Source organism: Corvus moneduloides, chromosome 2 (genome assembly GCF_009650955.1).
Source record: "Corvus moneduloides isolate bCorMon1 chromosome 2, bCorMon1.pri, whole genome shotgun sequence".
NCBI classification, from domain to species: domain Eukaryota; kingdom Metazoa; phylum Chordata; class Aves; order Passeriformes; family Corvidae; genus Corvus; species Corvus moneduloides.
Genome location: NC_045477.1, coordinates 104,194,321 through 104,215,123, shown reverse-complemented (window position 1 = coordinate 104,215,123; position 20,803 = coordinate 104,194,321). Strand labels below are relative to the sequence as shown.

The window sequence follows — 20,803 nt, the reverse complement described above, 5'->3', positions numbered from 1 at the left end:
TATTCCTGCTCTCTTCTCCAGTGAGATAAACAGGCTGGGTCAGTGCCTCTTCCCTCTTTGTTCTACCACCCTCTGCCCTCTTTCTCTCCTAATTTTCCGAGAGTCTTTTTGTCTGGGTAATCTAAGGTTTAAAAAAACTGTTCATCTTGCATGTCTGAAATGATGCTTATCCTCTCACTCATGGTACAGTGAAAAAACAAGTAGGCACATTTTGTAAAGATATCTTCATCAGGATGATGGATGATTCTTAGAATTACTTCTGTAATTACCAGAAAAATGGAAAGTAAATGAGAACCTGAGATGTGCAGTCATGCTTTAATAGTTGGCATCTTAGTCTTTTACCTTAGAGCTTAAGGTTTAGATAAAGGAGTTCACCCCTCTCTTTTATGCACCTATTTGTATAAAAAACCTAACCCAAGCAGAATTTGTTGATTCTGTTCAGGTGCAATGATAGGAAACTATTTAAAAAAACAATCTGAGACTTTTTAGGCTGGTAGAAAATTTTTATTGTTTTGGAATACTGTGTAATAAACTTACAGCCAGACATTTCAGATATCAGAAATTAAGATTTCAATGTGCTTTTAAAGGCTGCTTATTGTTTTATTGTGTGCTTTTCTATCCATCCATAAAAGACTATATGGGAAGGAAAGAGTGAAATTGATTTCCAGAGAGAAATGTTTTAGGATACTGGGCATTTTTCCACTGAACATCTCTGTGGAAATCTGGAAAAAAACGTTAGTTCTCTACAAGAAAACAACGGTTTAACTGCAGTGCTCTTTCCCACCATCAATAAATTTGAGAAAATTCTTTTGTAATTATTAACTAGCAGAAAAAAATGGAGCTTTTTTTGGAAAGCAATTTAGGAGATTATTTGCTTTTAAACAGAGCCTTCTTGGAAGTGTGAACTATGGATGGTATTTGTACTATTGTTTTCTGATTTGCTTTCAGATAGCAGGCAGTTTTAGCCCATTGGAAAAGATGAGGGAGGAGGACAGTATTAACTATGTCATTGCAATCTGTGGATTCTCTGCTCTTTGCACTTCTCTGTTGTAGGCTACTCTGTGCAGTGCATGGTAGCCTGAATGCCTCCTGTGTAGAACAGACTAGCAACAGCCAAGTCCCTAATGGACTTGAGAGAGCTTTGACTCTCTTCCTGTTGAAGGCTATGGGTGGTTTTTTGAGTGAAGACAGTAAATGGCAAGGAAGCTTAAAGCACCATTGATTTATATTGGTTTCTAGTACTTGCTGTTAGTTACATAGCCACAGTGCATTGCAACTCATGATGGGTATATTATTTCTTCATCTGGTGTTTTATTCTCTGTATTGCTGGTCATTTTTGTGGGAGTTCACATCCGTAGTAACAGGACTCATTGAGGCAACTTTCAGGGTGAATTTTTGTGCTGTTGGAAACCATTCTTCTAGAGGTTGGCACCAATTTAGTTGAAAGCCAGTAGTAGTTATAATTGAAAACTGTGGCTGACTGTTGTTTGTTTTGTAATAGCACAGCATATGCCCAGTTTCTAGGGGAAGAGACTCTTGCAGCAGCTGAAGAATGCAGCCTGTGATCTCCTTCTTCCCAGGGATGCTCCACCCAGCCCCATCGCTATAAATGGCAATTGCACTTGGGGGAATTACAGCAGACAACGAGCTAAGCAATGGCAGGTTCATCTGCAGCTGACATTTTTGCTGTTGGGCATGAAATTCATGAACTATAGCCGTGAGGTGTTTTGTGCACACTGCAAGGTCTGCAGCTTTGTGTGAAGTGTGGTTTGGGCTCTGTTGGCATGGGTCAGTGCACTGGAGGTGGTGGCAGTCTGATCTGCCGGAGCCACTTCTTTCAGAGGGTTGTGGGAGGGGCTGGGGCTGAACGAATGTTCAGCTTTGGGAAACTTGCTGGCAAGTTTTCCACAAACCCGATGTTTTATCAAGCAGCTGTGGAGTTTGACCACTGATAAGCGTCTTCATCATGTATCTGCAGCCTTACTAGCAAAGGTCAGAGCTCAGAGGAAACTTAGTGGTGCTCAGCAGCCAGGGAAAATGGTATTTAATGGCAGAATTCAGTTCATTCACTACATGTTTGCTATTTAGCCACAGTGTAAACATATACCTCTGAGCTGGCCACTTTGCACTCCCTCCCTTCATGGGAGGAAATGGGGAGAAAGGCATTTCTGGAGTTTTGCCCTTATCTCTGCAAGCCAAACGAAATTAATTGCTTCCCCAAAAGTTCCTGTTTCCCACTGCTGGTTGGAAGTGGTGCTTAGAATGTCTAGTTAGAGATGGCAATATTTTGAACGTAGTCCCACTGTAGGTCTGGTCTGCCCCACAGCTGATGTGTCAGCATTTGAAACATCCATAATTAGCCTGCACTTTTGTTATTTTTGGCTTTAATTTCTCTGTCAAATGGAAAGGGTGAACTTTCAGTGTTTCAGGGATTCCTGAAGGATGATCCAGTTCACTCTGTAATGAGTGATTTATGGATAATAATGATAAAACTAATAACACCAGTAACATGTGCTTTCATTAATTCTGTGCTGTGTGAAAAGTCAGAAAGGAAAAGCAGGTTTAGTGCTTATTCAGTGGAGAGTTTGAATGGAGAAGTGTAAAGGAAGTAGCCTTCTGTGGAATAATAAACACAAAGTTACACATTTAACAAATGCTTCATTCTTTATTATTCCCTCAGTTTTCCACTGCAAGCATTATTGGCTAGGTGTACCTATCTTTACCAAAACATCTCTTGTGTAAGATGTTCTCAGGTTGTCGTTTTCCAAACCTGCAGGCTTCTCTCTGCAACAACTGGAGTTTTATGTATTCCTTACATGAATACATATGATGGGATGTGCCTAGACTTTCACATACCTCCTGGAGATAAAGCTTTAAAGCAAATACCAAATACCGCAAAGATATTTTAACTCGTAAAAATGCCACAAAATGTGCAAGTGTTGCAAATGCCTTTAAAATCAATGTCTTCTTTTAGAAATGTACCAAATTTTCAGCTTGGCCCCTGGAAAGTCATTCTTGTAGCTGAGGATATTTATTCTGTTCTGTTTTTTGAATGGGATGCAGCTGTTGAATTCTTCAGACCTGAGTAAAAGCTCTTAAAGAGTTTTATTTATATCCGTTTTTTTCTGTCATGCTCTGTTTCTGAACAAATAGCAACAACTTCAACTATTGAAAATTGTCATACTGTAGCTAAGGCAGTGTGACTTCTCTGAAGAGCTGGACACTTACGTGAGTACACGTGTAATTATATTAAAGTGAGTGTGACTTCTGAAGGAGGTTGGCATGAGGTGGGCTCTCTCCCCTAGTGCAGGAATTCCCGTAGGAGATCCCTGGGGATCTGGAGAACAAAGAGCACGTCTAAGGCAATCAACTAAAATGCATCCACAGCCTGTTAGAAGTGCATTGCAGTGATACTTAAGTGTATAATCCCTCTTATTTCAAAATACAGGCATTTGGATTGAGTTTCCCTTGAATATTCTTTGTGATTATTAATAAGCTATATCAGATAATTTTAATGAGCTATATCAGATGTATTTGGCTCATTAAAGGGCATAATGCAGATAAGAACTCTTTAGACCCCGTAAAGCTCAAAATTAATCTGCTCTCTAGACCCATATGTTACTGGAAATCTTTGGTAGTAAGCTGAAGCGTTGTGATATTTTGATGTGAGTAGGGTTTGATAAAAGTTCAAAAGCAATATGCAGTGCTGTTATGGGTCTGTGGGATGGGGAGTTCTTTGTACAGCAACAGTGTAAGATTCAGCAGGAAACAACCTGGCAGGCAGTTTTTGGTTTTACAAGGGTACTGCAGTGAAAGCTCTTTAACTTCCTGTGTCTGCATGCCTTTTTTCTGCAAGAGCTTCATACCAGCTCTTAAAGTCCACACTCTTGGTTCCTTCTCTTTTCACTAAACACTTTGCTCAATCAATAATGAAAGGTACAATTCGAAGAGGCTTTTGTGGATCTTTGAGCTGACTAATGTGTATTTTAATTACATAATATTACATAATAATAATAATGTCGATAAGAGGAGCTGTTATGGCCACTTAACACAGACATATTAAAATTGGTTTGGGGATGCTTACTAGATTGCCACAAAAAACTTTAAATAGGAGCAGAGAGCATTGACAGTCACCAGCCAAAGCATACAGGGAATAAGGGGAGGGGAAGACAAGAAATAGAAGGAGGGCAAGGAGAGGACATTGGAAAGCTTTCGTGCTCTTCATTTATCTAAAAATAGGTTTTCGGTCTGCCTCTGAGTTTGTTTATGTTTGTCTTTCCTTTGGAGACTGTGGATGGAGACATGTCTTTTCAAATGCTTTGGGAGTAGGGCCTGTGCTCCTTGAGTTTGGTTCCTGAAACAGCACTTGGAGCTGTTGTTGCACATTTGGGGAGCTGCTGTGAGCTTCTCCCTGGCCCTGCAGCTCCCTCGGATGCTGGGATAAGACTCTTCCTGCACCCCCTCTTCTTTTCTAAAATCTAGTGCAGCATTTTCCAAAATACCAGTTGAGTCCGTAGTTCTCTCTAGGCTCTGCTTTCTGCAGGTCAGATATCTAAACACCTCCAAAGGTGGGAATTTGTCCTTGTGGCTCGAGGACTGGTGAGGCATAATGGGCTGTATCGAATGTTGCTTGTTGCACTTGGATTTTGGAGCTACAATGAAGATAAAATCTGCTCTGTGATTTTATAAAAGCAAAGCTGTAAAGTGGCGTTTTCCGGATATTGCAATGACTCTGAATGTGTTTGACTGCTTTTAAAAGTCTTTGAGAAAATACAGAGCATACTCTTCTTGGAGATTACAGCACCAGCATGTTAGAGCAAACCCAGCTTTGGTTCCTCCAGGATGGCCTTTCTACTCTCCATCAGCCTTTCAGTCTCTGCAGCTCCCTATGATGTTTCCCTTTTCTGGAAAGAGGAATGATGCTGCACGTTCTTTCCTCATCTGTCTCAATGTATGGGCTTTTATTAGAGTCTAATATAACTTGTCAGAATACTTACATCATCTCTTTTGGAGTCATCAGTTTCTGGTGATGGATAACACTTAGAATCAAGAGATAGAAACCCCGAAGTTAAATATATTTAATTGGTTTTTATTTGCTTTCTGCTTTTTAGCACAGGCACAGGCAGAGAGTCTCTGGAGCAGATGGGTGTTTTGTGGTTACCGGACCAGACAGCTGAGATACAATTAAAGTGCCTTTTTTGCATATGCAACTTGGAACTGTTTCTCTATTTTCACAGGTCTTAGGATCATATGAAGTGTAAATTTAATAGAGGTTGTTGTACTTCCCTTATTTATTTCTACTTCTGAGTGAGGTGTTTCAGCTGAACCTAAAGCATATAACCTTGTATGACTTTGGATGCTCAGTCTATCTCTCAGGCTCCATGGTAGAGTTCAAAAAAAGAATGAAGGAAACCCTAAACTAATCAGTGTTTTTCAGTTACTTTTCATTGAAATGCAAAGATCCAGTATGTTTTTATTCACAATAGCTCTTCTGTGTCTCCTGGAAGCTGTTCTGCAGGGGGTTTTATACCCCAGGTTCTTTCTAATGAGCCTGAAGGGCTTTCGGTGGTGCAGTGACATTCATCACATGGTTTGAGTGAGCCAGGCTCAAGAAGGAGCTCAACCCCATTTCCAGTTACATAAACAGCAGAGTTTTGCTCATTAAGGAAGCTCAAAAAATATTGGCACAAGGGATATGTGGGCTAAAGAAACTTAGTTTTTGAAGAAAGATTGCAAGGACTACAAATGTGCAGCATATTTACAAGAGGACTAGCAGGACACTGTTCTTTGGCTGCAGTATTTTGACAGTCAGTGGCAGTACTTTGCTGGGGTTACTCAGCTCTCTCTGCAGATAAGATGGGTTTTTTGCCTGGGAAATGTGGTATGGTGTGATGCCTAGTATGCAGCACACCAGCTGGTCTTGGTACCTCTCAGCCCTGGGCAGTGCCATGGAAAGAGACTGGAAATGGAGGTGAGAAGCTGCATAATTTGAAGATTTGATGTTGGATCTAAGAGGCACTGAAAATGCTGAGGCTTCTGCGTTGATTTCCCTGGGCTTTCATAAGGTTCCAAAATTAGGGACATCTAATGTCCGAGTTTGGTGCTACCAGGAACCAGGCTAATGGCCAAGGTGTCAACCCAGGAGGGACTGTGTGAATTTCTGAGGTGGGGCTCTCATACCCTGGCATGTGGGCAGCTCTTCAGCGTGATGATTTAGAGGTGGACAAAGCATCTGGGTAGATATTTGGGAGACAAAAATCCAAAAAGTTACATTACATAATCTCCCTTGCCATTGCCGTGAACTCTAGCCTATGGTTCTGTGCACAAAACATTGGTCATGCTGGCCAACAAACAAACTTGTCACTCTGAAGAATGACTTGGTGAAAAGCCACATAGGGCAGAGCTGCCATCAGAATAATTGGTGATTCACTGTTTGTTTCTCACAGATTTCCTACGCTCCCTGCCCACGCAGTATAGATGACAGCATTCTGTATGGGGACTGTGAACATGACAGACATGCTTTATGAAGCAGCGCCTTTATAAAGGACTTTTTTTTCCCTAGCAGACTATGTAAAATGCTCAGTCTCTGTGTTGCTGTTGTCAAAACTATGTTATAAATATAGCTGGCCTGCCTGAGTAAGTTTTCAAAGGTGTTTTTAAAAAGCTCTATGTGAGAAGGTCAGACAGAAGCTGCTGAGAGCTCCTTGCTGTGTTCTAAGGTGCAACAGCAGCTGTGTCCAACACTCTTGGCTGCTCTTGCTAGAGGGAGAGTTTGGGCAATTGCAGTTGGTTCTGAGCTTGCACAGCCCCAGGTTGAAGGATTTTTGGGGGTAGATCTGTGCCTTTCTCACAGCTCCTTGCACTGTCTCAGCACATCTCTGGAGTAAGAAGCAGGGAACCCAGTCACAACTTGTCTGTGTGACTGAGCTTTTCCTTGGGCCAGGCTCTCAGCTTGCTTCAAAGTGGAAAGAGGAAAATATAATTTTTCCTCTTTAAGATTCATGACGTCTGGCAGCAAAAGGTGTCCTGGGAGTCACAACTGCTCCAGCTGGGCTCACTCTCAGCTGCTTCGTACACAGCTTCAGATCAACAACATTATTCTTAATTTATTTTATGATACGGCATATCTGGATCTGCGTCCTTAATTCAAGCCTGGTTTGATCAAGTACTAAAGAACACTGAAGACAAAAGAGAGCTCAGTAAATGGGTAAGGAAACTGAATAACCTTGTATGTCATAGGATAGAGGTAAGTGTGATGGAGGACATTGTCAGAATGTGGTGTTCATGGTGACATCAGGTTTAATGTTTTTGGGTTTTAGATGGGTTTGAAGAGAAGTGAACAGCTTTTATTCAGTGGGAAAAAAAGCTGACACTACCAACCATCAGGCTCTGGAAATCCATCAACAATCTAAGAGCTTCAAATAGTGTTTGTATCCTGATCAGTTTCATGACCGTGCCTCTTTTCACAAAGACTGAGAGTAATGAAACTATGGAATGAGAAGTGACATTAATGTTTGGAAACCAAAGTGTGTAATTAGGCTGATTTGAATTTGAGCGGCTTTGTCAGGTGGTTTGCTTTGAAGTTTGTGGTGACAGGTTTATCCTTTTTTGTGTGCTCTGTGCATGAAGGGCACGTAACCCAGGCAGTTGTGAGCAAAATATGTTGAGGGTAAAGAGGTTTTGAAAGCTGATGGCATGACAGCTGCTGCTGAATAGATTCGTTTTGGCAAACAACAGTTTCTGTAAGCATCAGGTTTTATGGCCATGACTGTTACTGTTGCATTTTTAAATTCGAGTTAACTGCATACAGGAGAATAGAGACCCAGAGCTGTTCATCTTCTGGCTCGGTCTGTGAGGTGCTTGTAACTCTAGCAATTGTTTCTGTTTTTCATAACAGTGGGAACTTTATGGCTATTCTTCCCTTTTCTGTCCAAAGTAAATGTGCTGTTTAAAAACAAAGAAAGAAGTGGTGGAATGTCTGGTGGGCACAAAACTTGAACTTGGGGTCCTTCAGTTTGGAGGGCAGTTTAGAAAAATATACCTTTTTCCTGAAAATTGATGTTGCAGCAGAGTGTTTTTATTTGTGTGGATCCATTTTACATTTCTTACTTTAAAAGTCACATTTTTAACAAGCCTCCATGTTAATAGATAATGATGAGCTTCAAGGTGCTCTTTAGTGATCTTTCCAGGTATGTACAAAGATCCATCAGTCTGACCTATAGCTATATACCCATTCAGAGCATTTGTATAGTTCCAGTATAGTTGAGGTGGTTTTTCAAAAATATTTAAACTATTTAATACTGAACTTAATGGCAAATCAGCAGACTCATGTATGCAAATGGTAATTTTTTTTTCAGAAATGTCGAAATAGTGGTTTGCAATAAACTAAAGTAACGTCCTGTGCTGTGCTTTGCAAAAAGGGATCACATTGTGCTTCATTGCATAGAAAGAAGAGGAAAAGTAATTGCATGGATGAAAAGTATTCATGTTACTAAGGAGTGCAAAGCCACCTCTTTGTACTCGCAGTATTTTTCCTTGTTATTAGACTTTGTGTATTTTCTGAACTTTTCCAGAGAGAATTGTCTTTGCAGGGTCTTTGGGAAAAAGACAGATTCATCAAAACAGATGCTAGTGTGGGTGGAATTTGATATGCCAGATCTTATAAAAACCCCAACAAACAAAGCAAGAAGCATGGTCCCAATAAACCAGAGGACATTGGCAGAGCACTGTAACCCACTCAGTGGTACAGACTTGTCCCAGGCTGCATGACACCAGTGTGTAGCACAGGGTAGTGTTTGCACATGTGAACATAGTGTGTGAGAGTGATAAAATTGAAGTGTAGAGTGATTATGTAGCAAAAGAAGTGAAAACTCCTGTTCTTTAAAAGCTAATTGGTTACTTGTTGCATGTTTGAAATGCGCCTGTCCCTGCCTTCTAGAACTCTTATGTCACTTACTGCAGCACTGCTGTCTGGTGATATTAAGTCATGGCTCCTACAACCTTTTTTCAGCCTTTATCTCAGCCAGGTTATGAAAAAGAGAATGTGCATGAGGAAGCACATATGGTCACAGTACAGAGTCGGTGGGTAGTCACTGTTAGAGGTGTCCAAGTCAGCTCTGAGAGTAGCCATTCATGTAATGAGTTTGCAGATGGCTCTGGAGGGAGCTGTTGATCTCTACTGAGGTTCAGCGTAGTAGGTGTGGAGATGTTGGGGTAGGCAATTGTTACAGTGCCGATACTGCAACATGCTTATCAGACAATGAGGCCCGTGGAAAAGAAATATATATGGACAGATTCTTGGTAGATGTTTCAGAGATGTTTATTTCTCCAGCCACATGGCCGGGATCTGCCGAGGAACTGTTACAGTCACGGGACCCGAGGGTCCTTGCCCGCGCAGGGGAACACAAACCAACCAATGGGGAACGAGGCTGAGCAGGGGCAGGGAAACCCCGTGCCTCCCCTCAGGGCCCCTCTCCCAGGGCTACACGGCGGGGGGAGGGCCCCAACAGGCAATTGCCTCCTGATTAGGGCATTTGTCTGGGATGGGGTAAACCTGGATCCATGGGCCAAGCCCAACAACATGAGGTTCAATAAGACCAAGTTCTGGGTCCTGCACTTTGGCCGCAACAACCCCATGCATCTCTCCAGTCTGGGGGAAGAGCGGCTGGCAAGTGGCCTGGTGGAAGAGGACCTGGGGATGCTGGTTGACAGTGGCTGAACACAAGGCCAGCAGTGCCCAGGGGGTCAAGAAGGCCAATGGCATCCTGGCCTGTACCAGAAATAGTGTGGCCAGTAGGTCAAGGGAAGTGATTCTTCCCCTGAACTAGGCACTGGTGAGGTCACACCTCAAGTCCTGTGTCCAGTTCTGGACCCCTCACCACAATAAAGACATTGAAATACTGAAGCATGTCCAGAGAAAGACAGTGGAGCTGAGGAAGGGCCTGGAGCACAGGTCCTATGAGGAATGGCTGAGGGAGCTGGGGTTGTTTAGTCTTGAGAAGGGGACGGTCAAGGGGGATCTTCTTGCTGTCTATAACCACCTGAAAGGAGGCTGTAGCGAGCTGAAGGTTGGTCTCTTCTACCAGGCAACCAGCAATAGGAGAGGACATACTCTCAAGCTGTGCCTTGGCAGGTTCAGGTTGGACATACTGAGAAATTTTGTCACTGAGAGGATTGTTAAGCATTGGAATGTGCTGCCCAGGGAGGTGGTGGAGTCACCGTCCCTTGAAGTTGTTCAAGAAATGACTGGGCATGGCACATAGTGCTTGTGATTTAGTTTACATGGTGGTGTCCAGTCGAAGGCTGGACATGATGATCTCGGGGGCCTTTTCCAACCTTAATGATTCTGTGATTGTGTGAAAGCCTAGTTCAAACTCTCACTCCAGGTCGGGTAGTACAGACTTCTTCCCAAGTCCTTTGTGTCTTAGCTGAGTAACTGAGAGCTCTCACTCTCCTTCCAAATGTAAATGTTTAGACATGTCTTGCATTTTGTACCTATCAAATAAATCACACCCAGCCTCACTCTTCCCCCAAAAGAAGAAAATAACACCCTAGAATTGTTTTCCAGCCAGATCTGGTATATAGGTAGTCAGATGACGGTTTTCTTGTATGCAACAGACCTCATTTTTTTTTCTGTCAGTTGTACAAGTTTGTAGAAAATACTGGTGTGAACCACTTGAAACAATAAGAATAGGGTTTTGTATTGAGTTAAAGACTTTACTATTAGTCAAATCTTAGTCCTCGCAGTTATGGAATTATTTGATTTTAACTTCATTATGAGATTCTGACAGTATCCTTGTCAGATCATGTAATCTGCATGAATCTTAAAATCTCAAAATCCAGGAAGTAAACTAAAGTACTCAAATATGTATTTTTAGCTTTGTGTACAATACTTAGGCAGATACAATTTTTGCAGGCTTGGAAATGACAATGTGTACTCTTTCACATGCATTCTCTCTTTCAAACAGTAGGTAATTTTCTTCTCTCTAAAATGTTGCAATTTTTTCTTTTATATGGAACATAATAGAAATAGATGCCACTCCTAAATGTTCACTGCATTGGCTGTGGTCACATTGATACTTCTAATTGGGTGCGGAAATGTTTAACTTTTGTGCTGGGCTAGCAGAGATCCTTATTGTTTCAGCAGGATATTTTGTACTACTTCAGGATCATATATCCAGATAGGACATACGATAATATTTTTTTTCATTCCGATTGTTTAAATACAGTTCTCATACTGTTTCAGCCTTATGGTTGTGTTTGCTTAGCATTAATCTCATTAGGCTTAGGAGAAAGAGCACTATTTCATAATCAGAATCTCATTGGAAGCTTTACATTTAGTAAGGACATAGCTTGAATAGATGGCACTCAGGGCATGAATGGATTACTGTAACCTGCAATATTGAGCGAAAGTTGTCCTCAGGACGGAGCCCCCCTTTTCCCTGACCTGTGGCACAGGAAAACTCAAAGAGTACGTGCCAGTCTTCACTGTATCATGGGCTGTGGTTCCTTGTTCACCTTCACAAGCAGCTGAACACCGAGAGCTGTTGGGAGCACATTTGTGTTCTCCATTGGTATTTGGAGTGGGGTCTATTTAAGGCAGCTTTGCCACTAAAAATAATACTTGTGCAGCTATTGTATTGGATTTTGGTTCAGCTGCCATTAGCTTGCGGAGTTCATGTTATTCCCAATGAAGCAGGAACAAGTTTTAACACTTGAGAAAAACATAGTACTAGCCTCTCAAAATGTACAGTAAATTAACCAATGGAAGGGAAAATAATTCTCCTCTTAATGAAGCCAGGTTATCCCAGATTTTTTGTGTTGAGATTGATGAAACTTCTGTAGCCCATTACTGTGCTCTCAGATGGTTTCATTACTGCAGTTTTTTCAGGTTGTTACTTCATGCGGTCATGGTTGTGACAGCACTGCTTGTACCCTTAACCTGTAGCAAAATTCAGAGTATTGCAGTATGGCATCATTCTCTCTTACACATGAAAATACTCAAAAATCTGTTTATGTGAAAACTGACAAAATGTCAGCTGTAATTCTGAAGTTGGATCTGGGCTTTTTAAGGTGTTCTGTCTCTGTTGTGACACCTCCAAAAAGATATTTGGCCCCTCCTGGCTTTAATTGTGGTTCTTCTTGATAAATCCCTTAAGAAATATTGATATCTGCTGAAGTAAGAAATCAAAAAAAATCTGACCATGTATTTTGATGCATTTTAGTGGAGCTTTCTAACCTCTGGAGGTTGGTTTTCTGGATCTATTGAAAGAATTCAGTACAGAGTGCATATGTTAGGGATGAATGTTCTGCTGTGCAATACCTTTGTACATCATTCAGGTTTATTAATGTCAGAGAAGGAATTAAATATATTTATCCATTATGCATCAGGTTTTTGTAAGAGAATGCTTTATAAATACTCTAAACATGAAATAGTATCCTGAGGCATTTAGAAAACTTGGAAAGATTTATCTGGAAATATTTTTCCCTTTAACAATTTTCATACTGCTGTGAAAGCATGCTCATCGTTCTGCTCTCTGTTTATCCTTAGACTAAAGTTAGTTTTTACTCTGATAAATGCAAATCACCACTGTAATAGTCTGAAATGTGTATCTTTACCTGGGCATGGGTTCATGCCTTCTTGCTAGATGAAGTATTTCTGTTGTGGGTGTGAATTCTGTGTCTCCTGAGTGGAGTACCAGCTTTCCAGTGTTCCCCCAGGGGTTGCCTTGCAGTACTGAATACATGGATTTCCACCCTTGGGAATGAGACAGGATGTGAGGAAGTGTCTGTCTTTGGCAATGCAGTGGTTGTGTTAATTGCCGTTAAGTAGTTTTGATATCTAAACCAGTGTTTCGTAAAATGTGATCTTTCTGAAAAAAATACACTTAATACAATACAGCATGAGATAAGGCAAATTTAGTGCAAGGCTTCAAGCTGTAACACAGAATCATCTGGACTGTACTTACTCTTTTCCTAGTGGAGACATTACATTAATAATTTTGCCACTGACGTCAAGGGGAACAGGATGTCACCCTAGATAACAACCTTAGTGAAGTCAGTCTTTCTTAATGAAGATTAATTGTTGGGGCCCCATGCTTTGTGCATCCATGTTCAGATATCTTCCTCTGAATGCTTTGATGTCACACAGCAAGTCTTGTGCTTCTTTATATAGTGTTGAGGTGGCATTTCATTCATCTGAAAGAATTCTTTTGCGATACTATCAGACCCTTAGGAGCAGCTCTGTGATCCCAGGGCATCCTAGGATGCAGTAGTTTGTAATGCCAGCTGGAAACCAGTGTGCTGCTTGTAATGTGCTGAGCTGGCTATGGAAGAGCGTCTGAAATGAGGGTGGCAGAGAGAGGCGGGCTGTAGCACACTTGTACCATCTATTGCTTTTTAACTCTTCATTAATTTGCAGGTGGTTATCTAGGATGGCAGTAGTAAAGCAATTTCCATGCAGTCCTTAACTGCACATAATGCTTAAAAGGCTACTTAAATTAGTTTTTCCACTTCTCTTTAATTCTCATCCTGTCCAGGAACAGTATTCTGTACATTGATTCAATAGGCCAGAGTATGTAGCTGTACTGAAGTGATTGACTTTTTCTTCAGAACTGGTTTTGGTTCTTACTAACAGCAACACCAGGGAAATGAAGAAGAGAGGGACTATCTGTACCAACAGCCAGATTTTGAGAGTTTCTGCCTGAGGAGTCTGGTAATAATTGTAGAGAGGGGTGAAATAAATGACACGGGGAAGAGAAAGGTTGTTAAGTGGCAATGATATGTGGTTTCATGGAGCTTAAAGAAGTAATTAAGCAAACAGAATTAAGACACACTAATGCTATATTTGCCATGTTATTTGCAATATAATCTTTTTGTGCAAAACCACGGAGTTCTTTTACAGTGGACACCCATCTAAATACAAGTGCATAGCTAAGAGTTTCTAGGATAAAAGAAAAAGAAGTAGACATAATTGGTTTAGATCTTAGTGATTTCAAATGGATTTGAGCAGAAGACTAATGAAAAGTAGACAGCTAATCTGATAATGGCATTCACCTAAAAGAGTACAGAGTAAAATCTTTAACAATGACAATAAAGCATAAGACAAAAATTGCACCCTCCATATTGGATTAAAATGCTTGTTTTCTAAAACTGTGATATTTGAGGCTCTTATTTCCCAATTTGTGCACCATCCACGTAACTCATTGAGGCTTGAAACTCCACAGAAATCGAAGTTGATCATTGCCCATAGATTTGCATCTACATTCAGCATTCCATGCAGTTGTCAACTGGTTTCTGTATTGCACAAAAGACAGGAGAATGAGACTTTTCTAAAAGACATCTGAAAGATTGCCTGTCAGAGGTTCAGGAGAGGGAGGCTAGGCACACAAGAATAGCTTAGACCTGCTTAACAGTAATTTAAGTGCACAGTGTTACTTAAGTCAGGATGTACCACTTAATGTTTATTTTGGAGCCACCAAACATCCAACCTATTAGAAAAATGCTTGAAAGAATATCGGTAAAGCTGCAGTCTGTCTCCTATTAAAAATGTGCTTATGACTGTGGACAAGAAGTACAGGGAAAATGGACAGATTCAGATTCTTCAGAGGCAAAAGATGCAGTTTTTCAGTCATCTCCTTTGCTGAGTCATCTGCTCTGGTATTCTAGGCAGTTACCTCATAAGTGAACTGCTCGGTTGAGTGGAGGAAAGATGTGAAATATTAATGGGAGTGCCAGAGAGAAAATGCAGCTGAAGTTGCAGACTTGAAAGGAAAAATATATGACCAGTTGGTGGAAGAAGCCAGAGAAAACTTTTAGTCTAGATTATGGTTTCATAAAATTCATTGATGAAAGCAGCTTTGCGGTTAGCAGTTTATGTCCTGTCAGGCTCATCACTTTATCCCAGAACAGTATTTCTGTTTGTACTCTTCTGTTTGTGAGTTGCCTTTTATTTTCTTGGTGATGGAATCTTTTGCAGATCATATTCAGACCTACAGTCCTATAATGTAAATAATAGAGAGCAACCTCTGCACTACGTCTGAGCACATATGGGCGTGAACTTCAAAAACCAAGTCATTCTTAATTGTTGCTTAAAGATCTTCTGCTCCTTTTAAGCTTCCGGCTGTGTCAGGCTGATGCTGAATTATGCTGGTGAAGTGTTGCCTCTCATATGAAGAGAGAAACAGAAAATATTCTTCATGTCTGTGCTGCCCTTATCCTCTTTTGGTTGCCCCACAGAGTGCAGAATAGCTTTAGGCAGATGCAATTACACCAGCACCCATTCTTCAAAGGACCTTGACTTTTCTGGACCTCTCCCAAGCCTGGATTATTTTGCAATAATTTACAGGCTGTTTGTATAACTGTGCAGTGCTTTGGGAGGAAGATGAGGCCTTTAATTTACCTTGTATTATGTAAAGCATAGGAGTATTTAAATAGATTAAATTCTTAAATACTGTGTTTTGACTCATAGAAGACAGTGATATATAGTAGCAAAAGGAAACAGACTTTTTCAAGGAAACATTTCTTGAGCCTTTAAAGATTAGGAGATTTCATTGGCCCTACCTACCACATGATTTTCCAAAAATATTTTAGTTTATTAGTCATGTGTTCCATTAGCATAATAAAAACCTATGTTAATGTGACCTAGCAGAGATTTTATCAAACCCATCAAGTGTTGAAAAGGAATTTCTTCTTTAGTGCACAGCAATTGAGCAGAGTGATTCCACATTCTTTATCGATGCTCAGCAACCTGTTGTGGCATTGCAAGGTGCAGGTGTTGCAAATGACTGTTTTTAGCTAGACAGTGAGCACCAGGAACGTATGGGGAGCTTGAAAACTGGCAGAATTAAAACCGGGTTGAAAGGAACAGGCCTCATAGTCTTGTTTGGTGCTTTCACCTTTGTGTTGGCTTTAAATCCTTGTACTCCTATGACAAAAAAAACCTAGAATCATTTAGCTTGGAAAAGACTAAGATCATCAGGTCCAACCATTAACCCAGCACTGCCTAGTCCACCACTAAACCATATCCCTAAGGGCCACCTCTACCTATCTTTTAAATACCTTCAGGGATTGTGATCCTACCACTTGCATGGGTGGAATGGTGGGATACTCCCATATTAAAGTCAGATTTGCCTGGGTAGTGCTGAGTTGAGTGCTCTGCTCATATAAAGCAGCCCTGCTCTGTGCAAGGGGGCTTGCTGGAGTCCCCAGAGCAGAACCTTTGTGCAGGGCTGTACCACATCTTGCAAGCCCTGTCTCAGAGGTCACCTGCTCTAGCAGGGCTGATGTTGGCACTGGGCTTTGCAGTGCAACAGCTCACTGCTCACTGTTAGAGAGCCACCTCAAAGATAAGGCTGAGGATGAGGAGTTACCTCCAGAGTTAAAAATTGCCAAGGGCTAATCTATCTGAAAAAGAGGAATAATTTATGTGTTCATGCAGAATGCAGTTAAGGAACTTTTGCCTAATTTTTGGTAGCTCCTGAAAGTCCCTTGCTGCCCTTGGTTTTTGTGATCTACAGGAAACAGCACATGTATTCTATTACCTTAACATTTTCTAAGGGGTGTAATTTTTGCTTCCCATTCATGTTTTAATATTAAGGGTTTGGATTTGAAATTTTTTATGGTAGAAATATCAGTGATATTTTTGTTTATGCAAATGCTCATGTTGGAGAAATAACTAAGATAAAATACCCCTAAACTCCACCATAAAGACATATATTTCTCTGTATGTACCATTTTGACTGTAGAATACTTTATATATTATATGTTCACAAGGATTGAATTGCATACTTCTGTGCTTGTAAAGTTTCTTTTGCATTGTCAGGGTTGGAAAGGAATTAATTTTGTAGTATACGTTATCTGGTTGTGGATGCTGTTCTTGATCACTTTTATCTGTAAATGACAACAGCTTTTTAAAAAATGTAAATGTTTACTTGCAGTTTTGCAAATAAGGTTTATGTGACGCTTGCTGGTTTGGTTTTGCTGGAGTTAAGCTGCTCAGCTTGGCTTGTGACACGGTGCAAACCTTTAGTTTGAGATCACTAAATCTGATTAGTCAACAGTAAGGCACTAGAAGAGCAAGAAGAGGTGAAGAGGCAAAAAAATGAAGTAACAAATTCCAGTAGTGAAATACTGGGCTAACACAGAAGTTTTGCACGTGTGATCCATGTGCATATAAATAATATAAAGACATTGGTCATAGAACATGCAATAAGTATATAGAGGTGCAGTTGTTCACATTGAGGTGATGCCTTTACCTATTATGGTTGCCTAATGACTTGCAAAAACTACTCTGGCAAAAAAAATCCTTGCTGAATTCAAACATACTTCATGAATCACAAGAAACAATGTTAATTGTGTGATTCCTTTAATCTGTATTGCTAAATGGTGCTGCACATTTTTAAATGGTTTTTGTTTCATACATCTGTGAATACACTCACGCAGTCATAGGTGTGCATATATATGTTCATATACAAATGTATGTACAGGTTGTATGTACACATATAAATATACATGCACATATACAGGCAAAATATATGGAAATATGCACAAAGATGTTTACATACAACAGGATGCTAAGTAAAGTCAAATTTTACTGATTTTTATATTAAGGAGCTTCAGACAATTTTTGAAGTCAGTGGACATCCTTTGACTGCAGATGGATGTGCAGATGAATCATAAGTTTAGCGTGAAAAAAATTAGTATGCAGTGAAGGTACAGATATGAAAATTTAAACTGAAAATGAGAGTGAAGTTTGTTAATTGTAAGTCTGCCATGCTGTGATGAAAGGCAGGTTGGTGGGTTTGTCTTACAGCCCAGCTGATGTACATCAGAGTTTTTTCATTATCTACAGCTGCCTCAGATTGTGCTTACTGACAAGATTGATGTTTATTTTTTAACATGGTTAGAATGAAAAGCAAGTTATTCTTTCTCTCCCTGTAGTACTAATCTGTGCTCTTTGATGATGCTTTGATGAATTCTGAAAGTCTTGCTTTAAGTTAATTGTCTGGCTTTAAGCTTGTCTTTGTGCTCGCTCTTCTCTTTGAGTGATGATTACTTCTCTGGCCCAAGCTAAATACTAGGAGAATGGGTTTTTGTATAGGTTCTCATGGGTGGGGGATACAACAGCTACAGCTTTCAGTTTCCTTTCCAAGCATAATTGGTACCTTACAGAGATGTAGCATATCTCATGCTGTTTTCCTCTACAAACATTAACAAATACGTTGTTGTTCCGGCTCTTCAAAAACATGGAATAGCTTGTTCTTTACTCGATTGTATTCTAAACCCAACATCATCACAAGGAGGAGATGGGATGTGTTGGAAAAGGGGCTCTGCCAGTGCACTCTCCAAGTCTGGTGGAGTCTCATTAGCAAGATGTGGGAGGTAACATGGTTGTTGTCCATGGACTTTGGAGGTCTGCTGCTCTGAATGATGGTGTCAGAAAAGAAGTGAGTGATGATCAAGTACTGTACAGAGAAAGCAGACTGGGAAAAGCAGACAAGGGTGCCTTTTTTTTTCCCCCCCTTCCCTGCTCTGTGCTTTTTGTTACTGGAATCCTAATATTTTTGCAACAATACTTGATTAAATTACTTCAAACAGAACTGACTTCTTGTTTTGGGTGTCTGTATCCCTTTTAAGGAATGCTGCTCTAGGGAAAATAAAGATATTTGAAAGGTTAGAGATGTCTAAGAAAATGGCCTTTTGGTAAGAAGAACCTGTGTTGTTTTTTCTAGCAGTAAAAGAGATGGTTCTGTTTATTAAACTGTGCATGTGCATTAATACGATGCTTCATATTTTTCCATTTGATTTCCTGTAGGGTGATTTCACTTGGAACAGCATGTCAGGGCGCAGTGTTCGGCTGAAGTCAGTTCCTGTTCAAAGCCTCTCAGAGCTGGAGCGTGCTCGGCTGCAGGAAGTGGCTTTTTATCAGTTGCAGCAGGACTGTGACTTGGGCTGTCAGATTACTATCCCCAAAGGTAAGGGCTTGATAAGCTGTCTCTGTTTAGATTGTTAAGCCACTGATTTCATGTTACAGCAGTAAACACTAGATTTTTTTATTCCACAGATTCTGTGTACTATTTCAGTTTTGTGTAACCACAGTCATTACGTAAAAATGATGAGTAAAGTTGTTTGTCTGCTGTGTCCAGTTTGGGCCACCTGGGGGTGGGATCATCTGGTCAAGGGCAGATGTCTACAGGGTAGATAATCTATATCAGGCCCATTCATGCCAGGATGTCTTGATACTCAGTTGAGAGAAAAATGCTTTTCTTATATTTCCTGCTATCCAAAATTAAACGTCTGTGTAGGCCAGGTAGATCTTACCATAGAAGTGGTTTTTTTGGTTCTGTGTTACATTGTCTGTGAAGGAAGCCAACTGTCACTAGTTCAGATACAGAGTGAAGACATTTGCATCAAATAATATGAGTCCTACCCAAGTTTTCCTAAAGACAGTGTTGCTTATTTCCTAGAAAACAAGTTAATTTTCAATATAAAACATTGAACTCCTAGGAAACAGGAGATTAATTGAAAAGGAGAAGTTCAGCTATCGGAATCCTGATGCAGGATATATGCATGTGGTAGAACCTGTACTTAGGTTACTGTGGAAGAGATCTAAACCTCACTAATGAGAAAGTTTCTGTTGTTTCCTGTAGGCTAGAGATCAAGCATAGCAGAGATAGCTGTTGTGCAATCATCTGCAGATCTGGATTTCCCGTTTTCTTTGCAGTCGTGTATATACATGAGGAATAATAAGGGATGACTGAATTCTCACCTTTGACTCTGAGCAGAGGTGCTGCGTGGTAGCATATACATAGTGATGCCACAGAAACAATTTTTTAATGAGTCTAAGTTAAGCAGGAAAAAACTTGTCCAGTCTATGAAAATAATGATGTAGAAAAGAACAAATGTGAAAGAGATGGGCTTTTCTATTCATCAGCTTTTTAGGATCTGCAGAAAATTCCTATCAAAACCAGCAAAGTCCAATTTCACATGTATAGCAAGGCATCAGTTTGTAGTGAGATGGATTTAATCAACTTCTTCAAGCCTCACCAGCTCCCCTGGTCCCTCAAAAAAATGTTTGATCAAAAGGAAAACAATTTTATAGGATATTCATAGGAGGAACTGGATCACTAAGGGCACTGCAATAATTTCTGACAGTCTGAGCTGCTGCTGGCTGTACCTGTGGGAGATGAAGATACACATATGGAGGTCCTACCATAAGGATGTATGGTAATACCATCCAAGACAGTAGAGTATACACAGTCATAGAATAGCTTAGTTTGGAAGGGACCTTAAAGGTCATCTAGTCCAACCCCCTGCAATGAGCAGGGTCATCTTCAACTCAATGAGATTGCTCAGAGTCCCATCCAACCTGGCCTTGAATGTTTTCAGGGATGGGGCACTTACCACCTATCTGGGCAGCCTTTTCTCACCACCTTTGCTGTAAAAAGTTTTTTACACCAAGTCTAAATCTACCCTCTCTTGTTCCAAAACCACTACCTATAGGAGAAAGTTTCACGAAGGATGTCTGGACTTCAGGCGGCTCTCTTGAAAGCTGTTTATTGCATAGGCGAAGTTACAGCATTTCAGGGAGTGGATATCCAGAGCCAGCCCTACAGCTGCCAGCTCCAGCTGTAGGCATACCTGAAGCCACTTTCTGTTCAAGTTACAAAGCATTATATATACCTTTCTTTGCAGAGTATCTTAACACGTAACAACCAATAAGCACCATACACAATACCTTTACATTTGCCTATAGCCTATCATAACTACTACCATCACCATATTATAGTCATTATTATCCAAT

The 20,803-nt window shown here is 40.5% G+C and overlaps 1 protein-coding gene across 5 annotated transcripts in view; it reads left to right on the top strand.

The window, feature by feature from the left end:
* Nucleotides 1-20,803, top strand: part of ARHGAP6 (Rho GTPase activating protein 6) — a 316,497-nt gene that overhangs the window by 237,710 nt on the left and 57,984 nt on the right. For 4 of the 5 annotated variants that reach the window (XM_032100634.1, XM_032100635.1, XM_032100636.1 and 1 more), the window contains exon 2: nucleotides 18,815-18,974. In XM_032100634.1, coding sequence (XP_031956525.1) covers nucleotides 18,815-18,974 — 160 coding nt within the window. Of the gene's footprint in view, nucleotides 1-7,070; nucleotides 7,208-18,814; nucleotides 18,975-20,803 lie in introns of those variants that run through there. The other variant, XM_032100637.1, reaches the window with a different exon arrangement.